This window comes from Phaenicophaeus curvirostris, chromosome 5 (assembly GCF_032191515.1).
Source record: "Phaenicophaeus curvirostris isolate KB17595 chromosome 5, BPBGC_Pcur_1.0, whole genome shotgun sequence".
In the NCBI taxonomy this organism is placed as follows: domain Eukaryota; kingdom Metazoa; phylum Chordata; class Aves; order Cuculiformes; family Cuculidae; genus Phaenicophaeus; species Phaenicophaeus curvirostris.
Window position 1 is genome coordinate 58,016,035 of NC_091396.1, and position 18,172 is coordinate 58,034,206.

Here is an 18,172-nt window from a genome sequence, read left to right on the forward strand (position 1 = left end):
CAGTAAGTGGGAGTGGAACATGGCAAGGTTTTGTTCTACCAGAGTCACCTCTATTCTTATGTCAGTGTGATTTTTTCTCTGGCTATCAAGATCTGGAGTAAAAGAGACAAACTGGAAAACGAATGATGCAGACCTTAATCAAAATATATATAAAAAAAGAGCAAAGTTGATAGCTACACTATGGGAAAAAAGATTGTTTCAAACTTGCAGGAAGAACTGCAAAACAAGAGTTCACAACTGTCAGCAACAGGAGACAAAAGGCAGCCCCAGGGCAAGTGCTGGCAGACTCATGCTCCTGGGGAAGAAATGCTACCAGAAGATCAGCCAGGAAGAAAGCCCTGACAGGCAGATTAATAAGATACTGAAGGTGTCAGTGGAGAGGGCGTCACTAGCAAGAACTAAGCTTGACACAGAAATACAGTAAGGTTATTTATACTGTAGTGTCTTCAACAGATTTGTGGACTTCTAATAAGTTTATATATCTAACAAAGATACAGAGACGTATTATATTTTCAAATAAAAATACCTCCATATACTCAAACATGGAACTCAGCAGTGACACATCCACCAGAGGAAGCATTTAAAAGAAAACTAATGGACAGCAAAGACAGGCTACAGGACAAAAATCCCTGGTAAATGGTCCTTCCAATATATGGTGAGGATTGTACAAAACAGAGAGACTTATTATGTTTCTGGAGCATTCCCATAGTCTTCTTCACTACAGAAACAGAAAATAGTTCTGCCTTCCCTGCCGCCCCCCACAATTCACACTGTAACAGCACTAATGATAGCAGAAATAATAAGTAATATGAAAGTGAATGAAGGCTTATACATTCTTTGACTTCTAAGTCTGATAATGATGCAAAACAAAGGAGAACCATTCAGCAGCAGGTGAATTTTATTCCCTCACCAAATAAATGGTTGCACTAAAATACATTAGTCTTTTGGGATGTTTTTTTTTCAGGGATTTCTAGAAATATAAAAAATTTAACCGACTCACCGTCACAGGCATAGCCTTGTCGAACTAACCCCACCATAAGAGAGGTGCAATGACTACACTGAGTAGGGCTTGTGAATGACTTGATATTGAGCTGGTGAGCTTTAGGCTGAAAGATAAATTCAGGATAAAAACTTTTCACTTTCTGTACTTATGTAATGCAAGCAGCATCCTTCACCACCCTTCAGTATATCACAGTGTACGTTATGAAACCTGGGCTTCTTGCACCTTGTAACAGGTGCTGCAAGACAACAGTTAGAGTTCTATTTCCAACTGCTTAAGACACTCAAACCCAAACCTGTAACCAACTATTTTTTGTCAGTCCTTCTGACAAATCAACCCCCACCAACATTTGATTAAAAACACAGATTTAACAAACAAACACATGACAAATCCAAACAAGACAAGAACAAACATGGAGGGCTAATTTAAAAATGCCTTTGGTTTTTTGAATAAGGTTAGCACAGTCCCCCTACCTTTGGTACAGCTAGAGAAATGGACTGAATGGTGGGGGAAGGAGCAGCAGGCATCCTCTGAAGCCGAATTGGTTCCTGAATCACAAAAAACTGTAATTGAGCAAAGTGACGCTTCAAGAATTTGTTTCAAAATCGGGGTGGCAAAGCTTATTGTTTCTGGTTTTTTATTTCTTTTTTTGAAAATTACAAAAAATGTAATTGTCATAAACATTGCCATTCTGATTTAATAGAAATAGATTGTGTTTTAAAGCACTCACAGGAAAGCCTGCACACTAACAAACAAGCAGCAATACAGAGAACATATGAAAATGAGGTACATCAACATACACAAAGCTAGTGAAAAGATTTCATTTGCAATTGTTCTCAAAGCAGGTGCAAGTAACACTGACACACTGAAAATAAGCAACATTCAATCCTGCTTCTTCACAATGAATGCTGCAATATGTATTTATCATGAACAAGACAGAGAGACTTTCTACCAAATCCCTCTTCGGGGTAAAAGAACAGTTCTCTTACTTCTTGTTGTTGCTCTGCAGTTACGACTGAAGTAGATGGGGAAACTTCTGACTTGGGACCCTGTGTCTCCTGCTCACTAATAGAACTCGTCTGTGAAAGCGACAGCAAACACGGTACGTTATTATGTATCTGATGAAGTAGTCTCATGTCAACAAAATAAAAACCAACGCTGATTTCTATATGTGGTACACATACATCTAATGACTTTCTACTCTGTAAAAAGTCTTCCCTTAAAACAATCTCTGCCACCTGATGGAAAAGCTGTAAAGCTGGAAGTACTGAAACACAAAACCTCACAGTGGGCAGCATAAATGCTGCAATAGCTGCCTTCTCCCAGCAAAGCTATTCTTAATCTCTTGGATGCAGGTATGGAATGATGTTTGAGAAGCTTGGCGATCACCCACAAAATAGCTTACTTCTCATGGTAGCTCAGAACACTAGGATTTTAATAGCACATAACAGACAGCAATTCTGCCACAAGAAAAAAAACCTGAAAAGTAGTACACAAGCTTTTAAAAAGTTGACTACCATGGTCATTAAAAGAATCACGTCTACTTAATCACATTGTCTGACATTTCACTAAAATTTAAGACTAGCATCCATTACACACCTTTATTAATTTCACACTTACAGTAGCAACTACTAATTGCCAGCACAAGGGGGAAGTATGCTACAATTCCAGAGCTAAAGAAGCTGGGTGTGGAAGTAGGATTCTGTACTCTGAGGACATTATGAAAATCATGACTAACAAACATCAGATTAGACTTCATATCAATGATGTAATTAACACTGAAGTCAACAAGTAATGAATCACTCACTTCCCAGCCAGTTTAGACAGGAAGATGGCTCAAGTTCAGTTAGCTCACTAAATATGTTCAGATATTTGTTATTTTTTTGTTATGAATTGATTGGTAGGGCTGGGCCATTTAAGATCAAATCGTACCATTATGTAATATAAAATATTTAAAAAGTGTGATTCAGCCTTAGCCATACAGATAGTCAAGATATAAAATAGCAAGCCTGTAAGGAGGTACTAAAACAAAACTAAATTAGCTCTATTTAGTGAATTAAGTTATAGAGAAGTTAAGGAAGCAAATATCTAATTTTAGAAGGCCATTTTTACTATGACAGGTCACAACAAAATAAGGAAACAAAACTACTAGCAAGAACTTACTTCTTCCCAAAAGGCTAGCAGAGAAGATGTAGACGAAGAAGAAACAGAATCCTTTGTTGTAACAAATATGAGGGATAAAAATGATCACTTATCACCCACAGGAAAACTTCAGATGGAATATTAGTAGCCTAGCTAAATAAAATGTTTTATAGGGCCAAATTATATTTATTCAAGCTAAATTAACCCAGAGCTGAAGATACAGAGTTCATAAACAGACGTGGAAAAAATTACTAATGGAAGTCCATAAGTGCAGTATCAGCAATTTTAATGTAATTCATCAGAAAATGCCACCTCCATTTCCATGTCAACTACGTATTTATTGCAGAATCTGTAGAATGGAATGTTGATTAGTTACGGGCTTGATGCCCTGCATGTTACTGTTTTAAGTATATCTGCTACTTTTTGAAGTAATGTTTTAAAATATCAAGGTCAGTAGACAAAATTATTATTCAGACAGTAGCATATAACATGTTTCTCTCTCTTCCCTCCACCTCATCTGTACAGCACATCCTGCTGCTTCAACAAGAAAGCCAACACGGACGTTTTGTCACTAGGAATAGCATATACACAAAGTATATGTAAATATCACAGCATGTCCATAAGCTTTCTTTTTAGCAACAGTGACAATTTGAAAAAAAAAAAAAAAGAGTACATATTTCAGATATAAAATCTAAGAAGACTTCTGAGGTTTTAATATGAGCCCCTTTAACTCAGCTCCATAAAAGAAACAGATTGTTCTTTCCAGTTCCAGCTCTTGTTTTTATCCTAAACTGTCTGTGTTTTGCAAAAAAAATCCCAGAAAATCTTTGCAGATCAGAGTTCATGAAGTAAGGAAATGTGATTCAATGTTGCATTTAGCAGCTGCTTCCTTGGGAAGTGCAGAAACCTTTTAAGCTGGAACGCCCACCTAGAGCTCTGATTTGTATGATTACTTTTCTAAGGACCAGAGGGTGTGTCATTTATTATACCAACACCTGTGGGTCCTCTGATTCTCTTCCCAGTTCCTCTACACTAACCACTCCATTAAAATCTGGAGCCAACAATTTTACGTATCTGTTTAAACTTGAACTGTGTGAATACTTTTCCTTGTATTAACCAGCATCTTCTAACTGCAAAGCATTTAATCCTTTGTTTTTAACAGGGTGTGCCAGCCTTTCCAAAAATGGTGAATATAAATTATTTAGCCAAATGTTTGAGATTAACCTAAACAAAGAAGCTAGAATGGGAAATAATTAATGTGAACTTCTGGGAATATTTCCCAAAGGCACCAGCTTCTCTGCAAAATGCCAAGCAATCCAACATCTACTGGTCATTTAATCCTGTGTAACATTAAATTGGCTAATATGCCAGCTCCAAACGTGCCATATAGTGCCCGAGTGTTACTTTTACATAATAAAAATAGAATTCAGTTATCACATTTTATAGATATTTTATGTAACAACTCACTCTGAAAGTCAGATCACGTGCAAGAGGAGAGGTGTTGAAATATTCAAAAATGGAATCTTGAAAGTCTGGAAGTTTGAGACCTAAAATCCAAAGCAGAATAGGCTTAGCTAAAAGACAACACCGCAGGTGGTGTTAGAAATCTGTTAAAGCACAGCGACTTTTAATTACCTGAATCTGTTCTGTACTTTTCTTCCATTTTTTTCTTCAAACCTTCCATCTCTTCCAACAGTTCCCTATTCTTTGCTTCAGACTCCTTTAATTTACTAAAGCAACATAACATGATCAAAATTCAATCTGACATATCCCAGAGGTAGGAATGCTACTGCACAGGGTTATTAATTTCTGGTCCTACATCTCAGAGTTCTGGAAATTCGGGTTTTTTTTTTAAAAAAGACTTTTTAAGTCTTATTAATTTTAGTATTTGCATAGGCACCTCACTACATGACTAGATATTGAAAATCGCAATTGAGACTACTGCTAACATTGCAGGTATCTGCCAAATAAGATTATTCTAATAGCAGTTTGGCATTTCATTCCCAAGAATATGTCTACTCTCCAGTTACTCTAATAAAAGGTACTGAATTTGTTTTGAATTTGCTCATATGCTTTTTTCCCCCTCAGATGTCCGAGCTTTGTATCTCGTTACTAAGCTATTCACAACAGTGAACTGTTTACTTGAAGAAATTTAACAGTTCTCACTTGACTGTATAAGAAATGTGTAGTCTTGTAGAACGGGATCTTTCTGGCAAAGTCCAATATCCCAGGCAAAAGGGGCCATTTTAAGAAAGTTGTTACTACTCTGATCAGCAGCTTAGAGCAAAACCCAACCAGAACTGAAGCCATTATTACCTTTCGAAAGATATGTTTGCATCTTTAACTTTCCGTAGCTCTTCTTGAACTAGTTGTTTGGCACGAATTTCTGCATCAAGGGCAGACTGTAATTCCAGCCTAGCTGACATATCCAACTTCTGACTGCGTCGCACTTTCCAAAGTGGATCCTGTTGCAGTAAGTTACGGAATATTAATATCAACTGTCTAAAGACATTTCTGTTCTTGTTCAAAGACACAAATTAGCTTTCACACTGGTTCAGAGAATGCTCTTCTAATTAGTTATGGACAGTATACCTGCTGCATGGAAATCAGCTGACATTCAGACTCTGTTACACAGAAATGAAGCAATGAGCAATTTTTATATTGGTTAAACACCTAACACAATATGGTTGAAGCTAAAATGCTGTATCACTGAGCACGGAAGTCAAACTGAAAGAACTCACTGAAAATGGCTAGTTTTCTTTGTTCAGTCTGGAAAAGAGTATAAAACTTGTACAGTGACATACTGGACTTTCAAGCATAAGACAGATCTCAATATTTAATGTAGAATATATAAAAATTATGAAAACAGAGAAATAATCGAGTTCTTGAGATACCAAAGATACCTCGAGAGTCTGTCCAAACAGTTCTTATGCTTGCCAAGTAGCACACACTATACTTTCTGCATACAACATGCAATTCCGCTCTACTACCCCCAAAAGCTAATTTTCCGAGCTTTTCCAAGCATTTTACAGTGAGGATTACAATTTTGTATTCCCTAATGGATACCTCTCTAGTCCCAAATGAACTTGCAAACAACAGTCATGAAAACGAGAGACATTTTTTATGTTGAGAAACAACAGCCTTACATCAAGTTCTGCTGAAGTTACAAAACCAGTTGTAATATAAAGAACAGAGAGTGTTCTTTATTCAGGCAGTAGCTAAGAAAAAAAGGCAAACTGTGTCTGATTCCATCTTCCTATTAAATCTCTCAATCACAGAATCATCTCTTGATGCTAGCTCATATGAACTCATAACTTTATCTTATTCTCTCATATTCATAGATTTGGAAGGGGTGGGTAACGCCTTATCTGTAGAAACCAGAGCAGACAGACTTCGTGCATGGCAGACTGTGCTCAGCAGCATTGCTAGGGTCATGGGCCTCCACACCTAGCTGCAAATAGCTCTCCCTTTCCTTATGCAGGTTATTTAGGACCTGCCAAGGCAAAACAGCGTTTTCATCTTTGAAACCGTGCTCCTTTGTTAGGGCTCTTCTATTTGGCAGATGTATTTGGAGTATTCACGTTGCTACTGTATGGGAAAACTATAGCTTAAGGTCTCATTATTTTGCATGTAAATAAAGTCACAGGCTCTCAGTGTCGCTAGTTTGTAACAATATCAACCAGTTAATGCTTGTTATCTCACTGTAACAGCAACTAAAATTATTCACTTGCATCTAATGTGGTGAGGTACATTTCTGTACTCCTCTCCAATGGTTTAAGTTATTGTTTCTTCTCTCCTTTGCACTGCTTAAAGCAGTTTGTGGAGGTGTTTAAGGGACAGGAGGACAAGGTGCTAAGGGGCATGGTTTAGTGTTTGATAGGAATGGTTGGACTTGATGATCCAGTGGGTCTCTTCCAACTTGGTTATTCCATGATTCTATGATAGCAGACATAAACTATGAAACAACTGCCCCCTGTATTATCAAATTCTCATCAGATTACCTAGATGTATTTCACAAGCAACAGATAGGAACTAGTAAGCAGAGGATTTATTAGAAAAGAATTCCAATTATGAACTGATAGCTGAAACTAAAAATGCAGCTTCTTAGCCCCAGGAGAGCCTGAGTGCTTGCTATTTTCTTACCAGTGTTCTTGACCCCAGACTGGAACTTCTCAATGATTCCAGTTCTTCTGTCATCTTGGAAGCTAATGCTTGGAGATAGCCACGAGCATCCTTCTCATCACTCACCCTGATGGGTAATTACAAAAATCCTGTTACTTAGCAGTTTGGTGGCTCATAGCACCGAATATTGTACCAGTAAATAATCAGTGTCTGCACTGGATTTAGGGGCATAACAGAAATGGACAAAGCAGGAAAAACTCTTCCAGCAACAGAAAACTGAATACATCTTAGATTGCCTGTTTTAGGTTTTTCTTTTAACCAGTTCTCTCAATTGTGGCAGTTGCTAGGGAAACTGAAGTTTTCCTTCCATAATCAGCAAGAGTTCTGCAGAAATTCATTGTTATTGTTTGGAACATGATCTGCATATTGGTTGCTCAATTTTTATAAAGGCTACCTTCAAGATCTCCTTGTCTTGCACGCTGAAAATACCTGCACACAGCTTGCTAAAACAGCAAATAACAAGAGGGAAAAACTGACCTATGGATTAAATGCAAGTGTTTGTCTAGTACAGCTAGTGAAATTCTATATGTTAACATGAACCTTCTAAATCATGACCATCTTCCTGAATGAATTTATCAAAATATTCCAAGTTGGGTGATTTAATGATCACTTTAGACACGATGATATCAAGTGATATCAAAGGTGATACCAAAACCCTCTCCTTCATATTTAATCGCATCTGACAACATCACTTGTCACTACTACTCAGCAATACTAGAAAACAGAAGAGAAACAATCAGCACTCAGAAGAGATGTGTTTTGGTGAGTTCTAGACACAAAGAAACAACACAGATATGAATTATAAAAAAGTGCGAGTCAGTATTTCAAAAGTTGAAAGTGGCTCTCTGGACCTTATAACAGCACATACCATTGAATAATTTCTGCAATTTGAGCTTCCCAGTGAGCAACAGACTCCTTCTTTGCTGCTAGATCTTGAAGCTCATCTTCTAGCTGTCTGTTCTGTGCTGTTAATTTATCCACAAAGGAGCAGAGCTGAAACAAAAGATTAATTTCACTTCTGACTTATGTCAGTTTCAGACTTTTTACCTATGTGTATGTCTACACACTTATAAAATCTGAACAAACAAGACCACCATGGCTATCTGGAAGCGCTAACATACACCAAAGAACTGAAAGGGATTTTTTTTTTTTTTTGCGGAACTGGAGACAGGCTCCTGAGCACAGAAGAACACATTGCCAGTTCACACTAAACAATCCAAAACAAAGGAAAGAAAAAGCAAGTAGAAGTCATTGAGAGGAATGAAGTTTAACTGTAAGCCATCAGGAAGGAAGGCAGCCCTTGTAAATCCTTCCTTCTCTGTGTGTCCTTCATAAAGAAATCAGAAGGTGGTGTCCTCTGAGCTGTAGCAATCAATCCCACAAAAAGCAATACTGAGACGCTGAAGTTACTATTTAGCCAGATCTCTGACATTCATATGGCAAAATTGACATTTGTTTTGTTCATATACAACCTGAACATTCACAGATCCTCTTCTGATCAATGAGTAGACTACTTCAACATCATAAAGTAACAAAGTAAGAATCATATTTTGCTTAAAAATGTCTCCTGAAATAATTACCCTCTCATTTTCTGTTGTTAGCTTTTTGTTATCTTCCAAGAGCATAGATCTTTCACGCTCGTATTTCTCTTTCATTGTTCCTACTGCTTCCTCCATTTCACTGTGCCTAAGGAGAAGGATAGGAAATAGAAACATTTATAATGTAACATTGCTGAACCTGTAGACTGGGATTTTCAAAAAGGAATAAACAGTTAAAGTAAAATACCAGTCTGCAGAGATACATATGTAATGCAATACATACAAAAGAAATCCATAGCTAATGAATCATGCCCAAAAGCTTACCTCTCGCGCTTTGTTTTCTCTAATTTATCCTTTAAAATCATGATCTCTTTCTGCAGTGCAAGCTGATGGCTCTCTGAATCATGTACTTCCTTTTTCACATTTTTTACTTCCAAAACATGTGATGCTTCTCGTCGGACCAACTCCTCTTCATAAAATAAGATTTTCTTTTCCAGCTCAGACTTAATTTTAGAGAGCTCCTGCTGATGTTCTAGCGCGGCACCTGCTGTCCGGCCTCCCTGCTTCAGCTTGTGGAAGAAGAGGAGAAACCATTAGGAATAAACTACGATCTTTATATTTTGGAAATATTATTTAAAATTAGAATTGCCCAATTGCTGGCAGTTGGGAAAATTTTTTATTTGGGCACTGAGTGACTTAAAAGGTGCCTATCTCCAAGCATCAAACCCCACTAAGTGACTGCTCTGCTTGCATGAAACTAATAAGGGGTCAACATGGGTTGCAGAGATAACAGATTTGGATCACATCCGTTTGGCATCTGCTTAGAATTTATGTAAACTGGACATTTTCAAGTTACTAGTATCCAATGAGATACTAAAGTCTGTCAAGCAAAGAAGCAGATAAGCCTGAACAGGTTAGGAGAGGTTTCTAGTAATGCTATAGTCTCCCACAGCTACCAACAGTTGAGTAAGCAAAACCATTGCAGTGCCTGTGCCAAGAGTAAACATTTGTGAAAAAAATCATGTAACCTTTAGAGCTTCCAGCTCATTTTCCAGTTGTTTAGAGAAGACCTCACTGTGCTCACGAAGCTTGCGTTCTTTTGATGCTTCTGCTACAGCTTCTTCAAGTTGGGCTTCCAGCTGCAACAAGAGTAATTTTAAGTAATTCCAACAGAAGATATTGGTATCTGTATCATTCATTTCCTTTCCTCCATAAGGATATGCAGGGAGTAACAATCGTCTCAGAATGTCATAATTGTTTTGCCTTCAGTGATCCAGGCATCTGTCTCATGCAGTTGAACTATTATTATCTGACTCTGTACTGACAGAAACTACACTAAGTATGCGCAGGGATAACTGCAGAGGTTTCATTAATGCTCCGAGAAAGAAATGGCACCGGGAAGTCATTGCAGTTGTGAAATAAGGAAGCCTCCCACACTTACAGATCAGCTCCATACCTCAGTATCAACTGAGGCAGCTCAACCCAATCTTTGAATCAAATTATTGCAAAAGAATCATAGAATCACAGAATAACCAGGTTGGAAGAGACCCACTGGATCATCGAGTCCAACCATTCCTATCAAACACTAAACCATGCCCCTCAACACCTTGTCCACCTGTGCCTTAAACACCTCCAGGGAAGGTGACTCAACCACCTCCCTGGGCAGCCTCTGCCAGTGCCCAATGACCCTTCCTGTGAAGAATTTTTTCCTAATGTCCAGCCTAAACCTCCCCTAGTGGAGCTTGAGGCCATTCCCTCTTGTCCTGTCCCCTGTCACTTGGGAGAAGAGGCCAGCACCCTCCTCTCTACAACCTCCTTTCAGGTAGTTGTAGAGAGCAATGAGGTCTCCCCTCAGCCTCCGCTTCTCCAGGCTAAACAACCCCAGCTCTCCCAGCCGTTCCTCATAAGGCCTGTTCTCCAGCCCCTTCACCAGCTTTGTTGCTCTTCTCTGGACTCGCTCCAGAGCCTCAACATCCTTCTTGTGGTGAGGGGCCCAGAACTGAACACAGGATTCGAGGAGCGGTCTCACCAGTGCCGAGTACAGAGGGAGAATAACCTCCCTGGATCTGCTGGTCACACTGTTTCTGATACAAGCCAAGATGCCATTGGCCTTCTTGGCCACCTGGCCACACTGCTGGCTCATATTCAGTCAGCTGTCAACCAACACCCCCAGGTCCCTCTCCTCCAGGCAGCTTTCTAGACAGACTTCTCCTAGTCTGTAGCACTGCACAGGGTTGTTGTGCCCCAAGTGCAGGACCCAGCACTTGGCCTTGTGAAACCTCATGCCATTGGACTCTGCCCAGCGGTCCAGCCTGTTCAGATCCCTTTGCAGAGCCTCCCTACCCTCCAGCAGATCGACACTTCCACCCAGCTTAGTGTCGTCCGCAAACTTGCTAAGGGTGCACTCAATGCCCTCATCCAGGTCATTGATAAAGACATTGAACAGGGCTGGACCCAGCACTGAGCCCTGGGGAACCCCACTTGTCACTGGCCTCCAGCTGGATTTCACACCATTTCCCACCACTCTCTGGGCCCGGCCAGCCAACCAGTTTTCCACCCAGGAGAGTGTGCGCCTGTCCAGGCCAGAGGCTGACAGTTTCCCAAGCAGAATGCTGTGAGAAACTGTGTCAAAGGCTTTGCTGAAGTCCAGGAAGATACATCCATAGCCTTTCCCTCATCCAGCAGCTGAGTCACTTTATCATGGAAGGTGATCAGGTTAGTTTGGCAAGACCTGCCTTTTGTGAACCTGTGTTGACTGGGCCTGATCACCCAGTTCTCTTGCATGTGCTTCATGAGAGCACTCAAGATCACCTGCTCCATGACTTTCCCTGGCACTGAGGTCAGACTGACAGGCCTGTAGTTCCCTGGATCCTCCCTGCGACCCTTCCTGTAGATGGGCACAACATCAGCCTCCAGTCCAGTGGGACTTGCCCAGTCTTCCAGGACTGTTGGAACATGATGGAAAGGGGTTTGGCCAGCACATCTGCCAGCTCCTTCAATACCCTTGGGTGAATCCCATCCAGCCCCATAGACTTGTGGGTGTCTAGTCGGGCAAGCAAGGCTCTGACCACCTCCTCTTGGATCATGGGAGCCTCATTTTGCTCCTCTAGCTCCTGGGTTTGTACACAGACGGAACAACTTTCTTTACAATTAAAGACTGAGGCAAAGAAGGCATTAAGTACCTCAGCCTTTTCCTCGTCCCCTGTCACTGTTGTTCCTTCTGCATCCAATAGGGACTGTATGGTCTCCCTAGTCCTCCTTTTATTATTTATATATTTATAGAAAGATTTTTTTGTTATCTTTCACAGACTTGGCCAATCTGATTTCTAGTTGAGCCTTAGCCCTTCTGATTTTTTCTCTACACAATCTCACTTCCCTCCTGTAATCTACCGAAGAGGCCTGTCCCCTCTTCCAGAGCCCAGAAACATTCCTCTTCTTCTTGATATCACTCAAGATCTCTCTGTTCAACCAAGCTGTTTTCTTCCCCTACCGGCTTTTTTTCCGGAACATGGGGAGACTTCAAATTGGAACACTGAGCACCTTTACCTTGCAATTATGGAACAAAGTAAGCTTGATCATCCATTTATCACCTTCAGAATGCTTATCAGAAAGACAATTTAGATCTGGTGGCAACTAAGGCAACTGTCACAATTCAAGCAATAGTGGCACAGTTTTAAAATCTGACAGGAAGAGTAAGATTGTTTTTCCACATTCAAATTCAACTAGTGAAGTTATTTTTGAAAGGACTGTATTTAGAATTGTGGGCCAAGATAATGAACTTACAGACTATGCTCTGAATAGAAGACTGATACGGCTGTTAGGAAAGGAAGAACAGAGGAATTTGTAAGAACAAAGACAGGAGATTATAAAGCTTTGCATGGAAATATTTAACTGAATAAGCAACAACATTTGAATGCCTGCTGTACTCTGGTCGACAGACGAGGTGCCACAGTCCTTCACCTTCCCCAGTTAACTACCACTTCTTATTCATGCATAGAAGTCTGGGAACTTCATCCCTTAATACATTCTCATAGACTGCCCTTCAATTTGCTAGTATTTTTCTAGTAATGTTTATAAAGCTCTCAAGCTTCTCTTCTACATTTCACCCATAGAATACATAAAATCTGATGATTTTCCAGTGATTAAAACACTCCAGGTTAACCACAACAGCTGTTTCTTATGCCCTCTTCTGGTTTTCTACTTTATCTTACGTAAAACTATAAGCTGCGCAGAATGCTCATCGGAAATTAACTTGCTTAAAGATATTACAGACATTCTCCACAATGACAAACTACAGAGGAAGGCAAACCACATATTTAGTCCGTGTCACAATTCCTCCCTCCAGCTGAAAAAAAATATTCAGTTGAAATAAAAAACCTGAGGTCAGAATACTCCATCTTAAAGCACACGAAGACATTAAGTTTTCTAAGTTTTACGCTATGAGTCAGAGTCTAGAAGAACGAAAGCACAAGAACTAAGAGGCTGGGCATACAGTGAAAACAGTTTCCTCCAGATTAAAGTCAGCCTGAGTGCAAACTAAAAAAGGAAGATTCAGTTCATTTCCTGATACATCAGTAAAACATTCAGAAACAAGTTCAGGGTCTGTTTTGTGAATTGTAGCAGTTATATGGAAGAGTTACTGGGGCAATTTCTTACAGACGGGCAAAGTGAATTACCATTAACAGTCACAACTTTTCAATACAATCACTTATGAGATACAGGATAAGCAGCAGCTGAAACACAATGTCATTGTTAGCTAGTTTATCAAGCTACCTCTTTTCTGATCTTCTCCAATTTACGGATGTCCTGTCGCATAGCATCGATTTTCTGCATGCTCACTTCCACCTCTTCTTCTTTGTCACGAAGTTGCCGGGACAGCTTCTGTTTTTGAGACCGCAAGTCTCCCATCCTTTCGCTGAGTTCGGAGAACTCCTGCACAGCTAGCTTTCTTTGTTGGTGGGCATCCCTCAGTTCTTTGGATTGCATCTTTAGTCTCTCTGAGGCTTCTACAAGTTGCTGGTTTAAATAATAAAAAAAAATAATAAAAAGTCATTTGAACTCTATATATTCTTTCCAAGAAGAAAGGAACCGAACCTACATAAGCATGACTTGAAAGCTCAACCACCTGACATAACTTCTAAATATTATTTCAAATTTTCCTAAGCTGCCAGCCCCTTCTTCCAACACTCATGAACTCCCTTTTTCTTTCCGAGTTCCAGCCAAAGCTGTCTTTTCACCCGGGATGGCCTTCTTCCCTGCCGGCTTGTCTTCTGGCACATGGGAATTGCCTGCTCCAGCATCTCTAAGATTTCCTTCTTGAAGGAAGTCCAGCCTTCCTGGACTCCTTTGCCATTCAGGATTGCCTCCCAAGGAACTTTCTTAACCAGGCTCCTACACAGGCCAAAGTCTGTACTTGGAAAGTCCAAGGTGGCCATTCTGCTGACCCTCCTCTCCTTACCTCTCTGAGAATTGAAAACTCTTACCATTTCATGATTACTATGCCCAAGGTGGCCTCTAACCATTCCATCACTCACAAGTCCTTCCCTGTTCACAAACAACAGGTCCAGTAGGTGCCTTCCCTAGTTGGCTCCCTCACTGTGCCAGGTAGTTCTCTTCCACATGCTGCAGGAACCTCTCAGACTGTTTCCTCTCCACTGTATAGTATTTCCAGCAGATGTCTGCTAAGTTGAAGTCCCTCACAAGAACATGGGATAACAATTGTGAGGCTTTTCATATCTGCTTATACAAAATTTTGCCTGCCTCTTCGTTCTGGTTGGGTGCTCTATAACAGACTCCCACCATGATATCTGCGTTGTTTGCTCTCCCTCTAGTTCTTACCCATAAACACTTAACCTTATCATCACCATTGTCAAGCTCTAGACAGTCCCATCCCTCCTGAAGAGTGTAAAGCCATCCATTGCAGCACTCCAATCATCCAATCATGCTTCCATGATGGCAACTATATCATGGTTTTCCTGCTACACAATGGCTTCCAGCAGTTCCCATGTGCTGCCCATGTGGCATGTATTGGTGCAGTTGCACTTCATTTGGGCTATTGATCCCATCACCTTTTACAGAGGAGGAGCTCTAATTCCCACAAGACTGTTCTCAGGCACTTCCATGGCTTCTAACACATCAATCATAGAATCGTAGAATTACTTCAGTTGGAAGGGACCTTAAAGATCATCCAGTTCCAACTTCCCTGCCATGGGAACAGACACGTTCCACCAGAAGATCAAAGCACCTCGCTAGCACACTATCCCTCAAACACTGGTGTGCTGCTCCCAGGCTTATCTCTAGCAAGACTGGTATTATACCTTTCCCTTTTCAAATATAGTTTACAGTACCATCAATGAACCCTGCTAACTCATGTGCAAAGATCCTTTTACCCTTCTGAGGCAGGCATATCCCATCTGTTGCTCAGCAGGCCTGGTTTTGTGTAAACTGATCCATGACCAAAACCCCCAAATTTTGCTGGTGACACCAAGCTCAGGGCCAGGTACTGATCTGCAGGCTCGTTCTGCTTCTTCCCTCATCATTCCCTACCACCAGGGGGGTAGAGTAGAACACTGCTTGTGCTCCTGATCCTTAACCAGTCGTCCCAAGTCCCTGATGTCTCTCTTGATTGCTCTTGGACTTCTACTGAAACAGGTAAGAACAATTAAACGGCTAAACTAAAATAATTCTTTAAGTGTTTCTTCCATCTAGCAGAACACACTTGAAATAAATAAGATGCCTATCAACTTCAAAAAGGGAAACCGTACTACTTAGGAAAATTGCCAATGAAATTAAAAGATTCACTAACATCTCACCAGTTTTAAAAAGCAGCATTTAAAACACTAAGATTGCAATTACAACAAAACTGTCCTATAACTATTTTACATGATCATTTTTAAACAAATCTATCTTTGGATCAATACCTTATGAAGGTCTTCCTTTTCTTGCCGCAGTATTCTGCATTGTTTTTCCAGTCCTTTTAACTTGTGTATAGAGTCTTCATGTTCCTGTCGAAAAGCCACTGCGTCTGCCAGCTGTCCTTCCAGTTTACTTATATCTGTAGATTAATATGTATTAAAGGTGGCCGGTCCCAAATTTACACCCAAAAAGCAAGCAACTTTAAGGAAACTGGTATTGCTTTCCTTGGAAAATCAACTTCTTTATCATTCCCACCATTTCAAATTGTTTAAGGAAATTCTGGGGCATTGACATCTCCAAAGAATTTTAATTTTCTGAGCCTATTAAAGAAATCCTCCCCAGGACTATGACCTCTTCAAGTGAAAAAGCATTAGTGCGGGGATGGGTTTTGTTTTTGAGGAATGCAACTTCCAACCCTTGAAAGTACTGAAATAAACTTGAGTTGTTCTAATTGCTGTTCTAGTAATTTGTCTCCTAAGCAGTTTTCATTATATGACAAGCAAGGCTACAGTCAGTCATTAGTGTCAAGACCACAAAAAGACTATTTACTTCCTAGAGTAGATAAGAACTAACAATTTGGGAAGGAAATATCACCCTGTATAAGGCAGGCTGGAGACTTGACTCCAGTTCTCTCTTTACTGTCAAAGAAAATTGAACAAAATTTATTTGAAATTATCACCTTTAAATGCAACAAACTAACCACCTTTATATATTTCGGCTCACCCTTAGAGCTGCTAAGAAAATGAACTGTCATTCTCTATTTGATATGAATTACTATTTCTTTTAAACAAATGGTACCCCGATGTCAGTGGCAGCACAGGAAATTAGATCTATGGATTCAGGGAACCCAAGAACTGCTGTAACGATTAAAGTATTCCTCCTTTTCTCAGTTCAGCACAGATCTCCTCCCACTCTACATGAACTAGTAGTACTTCTTTATAAATCAGACTATCACAGAATCACAGAATAACCAGGTTGGAAGAGGCCCACCAGATCATCGAGTCCAACCGTTCCTATCAAACACTAAACCATATCCCTCAGCACCTCATCCACCCGTGCCTTAAACACCTCCAGGGAAGGTGAATCAACCACCTCCCTGGGCAGCCTGTTCCAGTGCCCAATGACCCTTTCTGTAAAGATGACCCTTTCTATACTCCTAGATTTTCTATTTAACAGGACACCACTGGATGAAGAGCTAGATAAATCTGAAACATTTGCTGAAGTAGCATCTTAATCTACCTATTTTGACTCAAACCAAACCTAAACCCAGGATACACAAGAATGGCTTGGTTTTGGAAGGATAATCTACATAAGAGAGCTGAACTGATTTTTGCAATAGATGCATTTACAAAAACAGTATATTGCCAAATTGCAGGGAAAAAAAAATGCACATCAGTAACTCAGCATCTGAACACTTATGCTATACTACAGGCCCTCGTAAACTTCTCAGCCAAATCTTTACAATTCAAAACTATTTTGTTTACCGCTGAATTCCACTTAAAAATTAGATGCAGACAGGAGGTTTGTATGGATAAACTAATAGCACTGTCAAGCAATAGACTTTCAGTGATATGGATGAGTCAGTCTTCCCTCAGGACAGATGCCAGTATTTGTTTTTTTGCAGTGCTGAGTGCTTCCCAATTAATGCATCACCAGACAGAAACACAAAGGGAGCAGGAGCTCAGAAATATTTAAATGTGAACTACTATTATACATCCCCTCCACCTATGCCATTATATTACTAAAGAGCAACTAGTCTTCTCTCCCCATTGTCTCTTACGCCTGCTTTCATCAAGCAAAATCCATTCAAAAGAATACTCCCTCTGAAAAGGAGGATTAAGAGAACAGGATCTCCTGAGATTTTTAGGGAAACAAACACCACACAAAATATTTAACTGAACCCATCCACAAAGATCATAGCATAAAAGTATAGACTCATCATAAAAATTAAAGTTGGAAAAGACCACTAAAATCATCAAGTCCAACCATCAGCCTGACATCACCATGCCAACTAAACTGTGTCCTATAGTGCCACAACTACACTTTTTTTGAACACCTCTAGGGATAATGACTCCACCACTTCACTAGGCAGCCTGTTCCAATGCTTCACCACTCTTTCAGTAAGGAAATTTTTCCTAATATCCATTCTAACCCTCCTCTGGTGCAACCTGAATCCATTTCCTCTCATCTTGCTACCTGGGAGCTCTCTGCAACTTCAGTTCAGGGAGTTGTAGAGGGAGATAAGGTCACCCCTCAGACTCCTCCTCTCCAGACTCAAGCAAGTGGAATAAAAATTTAAGTGCTCATCAGGAAAAACTGAAATGCCTCTTAATATTGAAGGGGACTTCAAAAAATCCTTTGTTTATTTAGCACCTCAAGAACATTAATTCTACTT

At 40.1% G+C, this 18,172-nt stretch overlaps 1 protein-coding gene across 12 annotated transcripts in view; it reads right to left on the bottom strand.

The window, feature by feature from the left end:
• The window catches only part of CDC42BPB (CDC42 binding protein kinase beta), a 104,090-nt gene that overhangs the window by 19,752 nt on the left and 66,166 nt on the right, over nucleotides 1–18,172 (bottom strand). For 4 of the 12 annotated variants that reach the window (XR_011337572.1, XM_069858891.1, XM_069858900.1 and 1 more), the window contains exons 12-25: nucleotides 15,783–15,916; nucleotides 13,636–13,878; nucleotides 9,891–10,001; nucleotides 9,187–9,431; nucleotides 8,905–9,010; nucleotides 8,193–8,317; nucleotides 7,286–7,391; nucleotides 5,459–5,607; nucleotides 4,778–4,872; nucleotides 4,610–4,689; nucleotides 3,164–3,214; nucleotides 1,990–2,079; nucleotides 1,474–1,563; nucleotides 1,001–1,106 (exon numbers count right to left, since the gene is read on the bottom strand). Coding sequence is in view for 11 of the 12 variants with exons in the window: in XM_069858891.1 (XP_069714992.1) it covers nucleotides 1,001–1,106; nucleotides 1,474–1,563; nucleotides 1,990–2,079; nucleotides 3,164–3,214; nucleotides 4,610–4,689; nucleotides 4,778–4,872; nucleotides 5,459–5,607; nucleotides 7,286–7,391; nucleotides 8,193–8,317; nucleotides 8,905–9,010; nucleotides 9,187–9,431; nucleotides 9,891–10,001; nucleotides 13,636–13,878; nucleotides 15,783–15,916 (1,731 nt within the window). In the remaining variant the exon portion in view is untranslated. The remainder of the gene's footprint in view (nucleotides 1–1,000; nucleotides 1,107–1,473; nucleotides 1,564–1,989; nucleotides 2,080–3,163; nucleotides 3,215–4,609; nucleotides 4,690–4,777; nucleotides 4,873–5,458; nucleotides 5,608–7,285; nucleotides 7,392–8,192; nucleotides 8,318–8,904; nucleotides 9,011–9,186; nucleotides 9,432–9,890; nucleotides 10,002–13,635; nucleotides 13,879–15,782; nucleotides 15,917–18,172) is intronic. The other 8 variants (XM_069858901.1, XM_069858894.1, XM_069858896.1 and 5 more) reach the window with 5 other exon arrangements.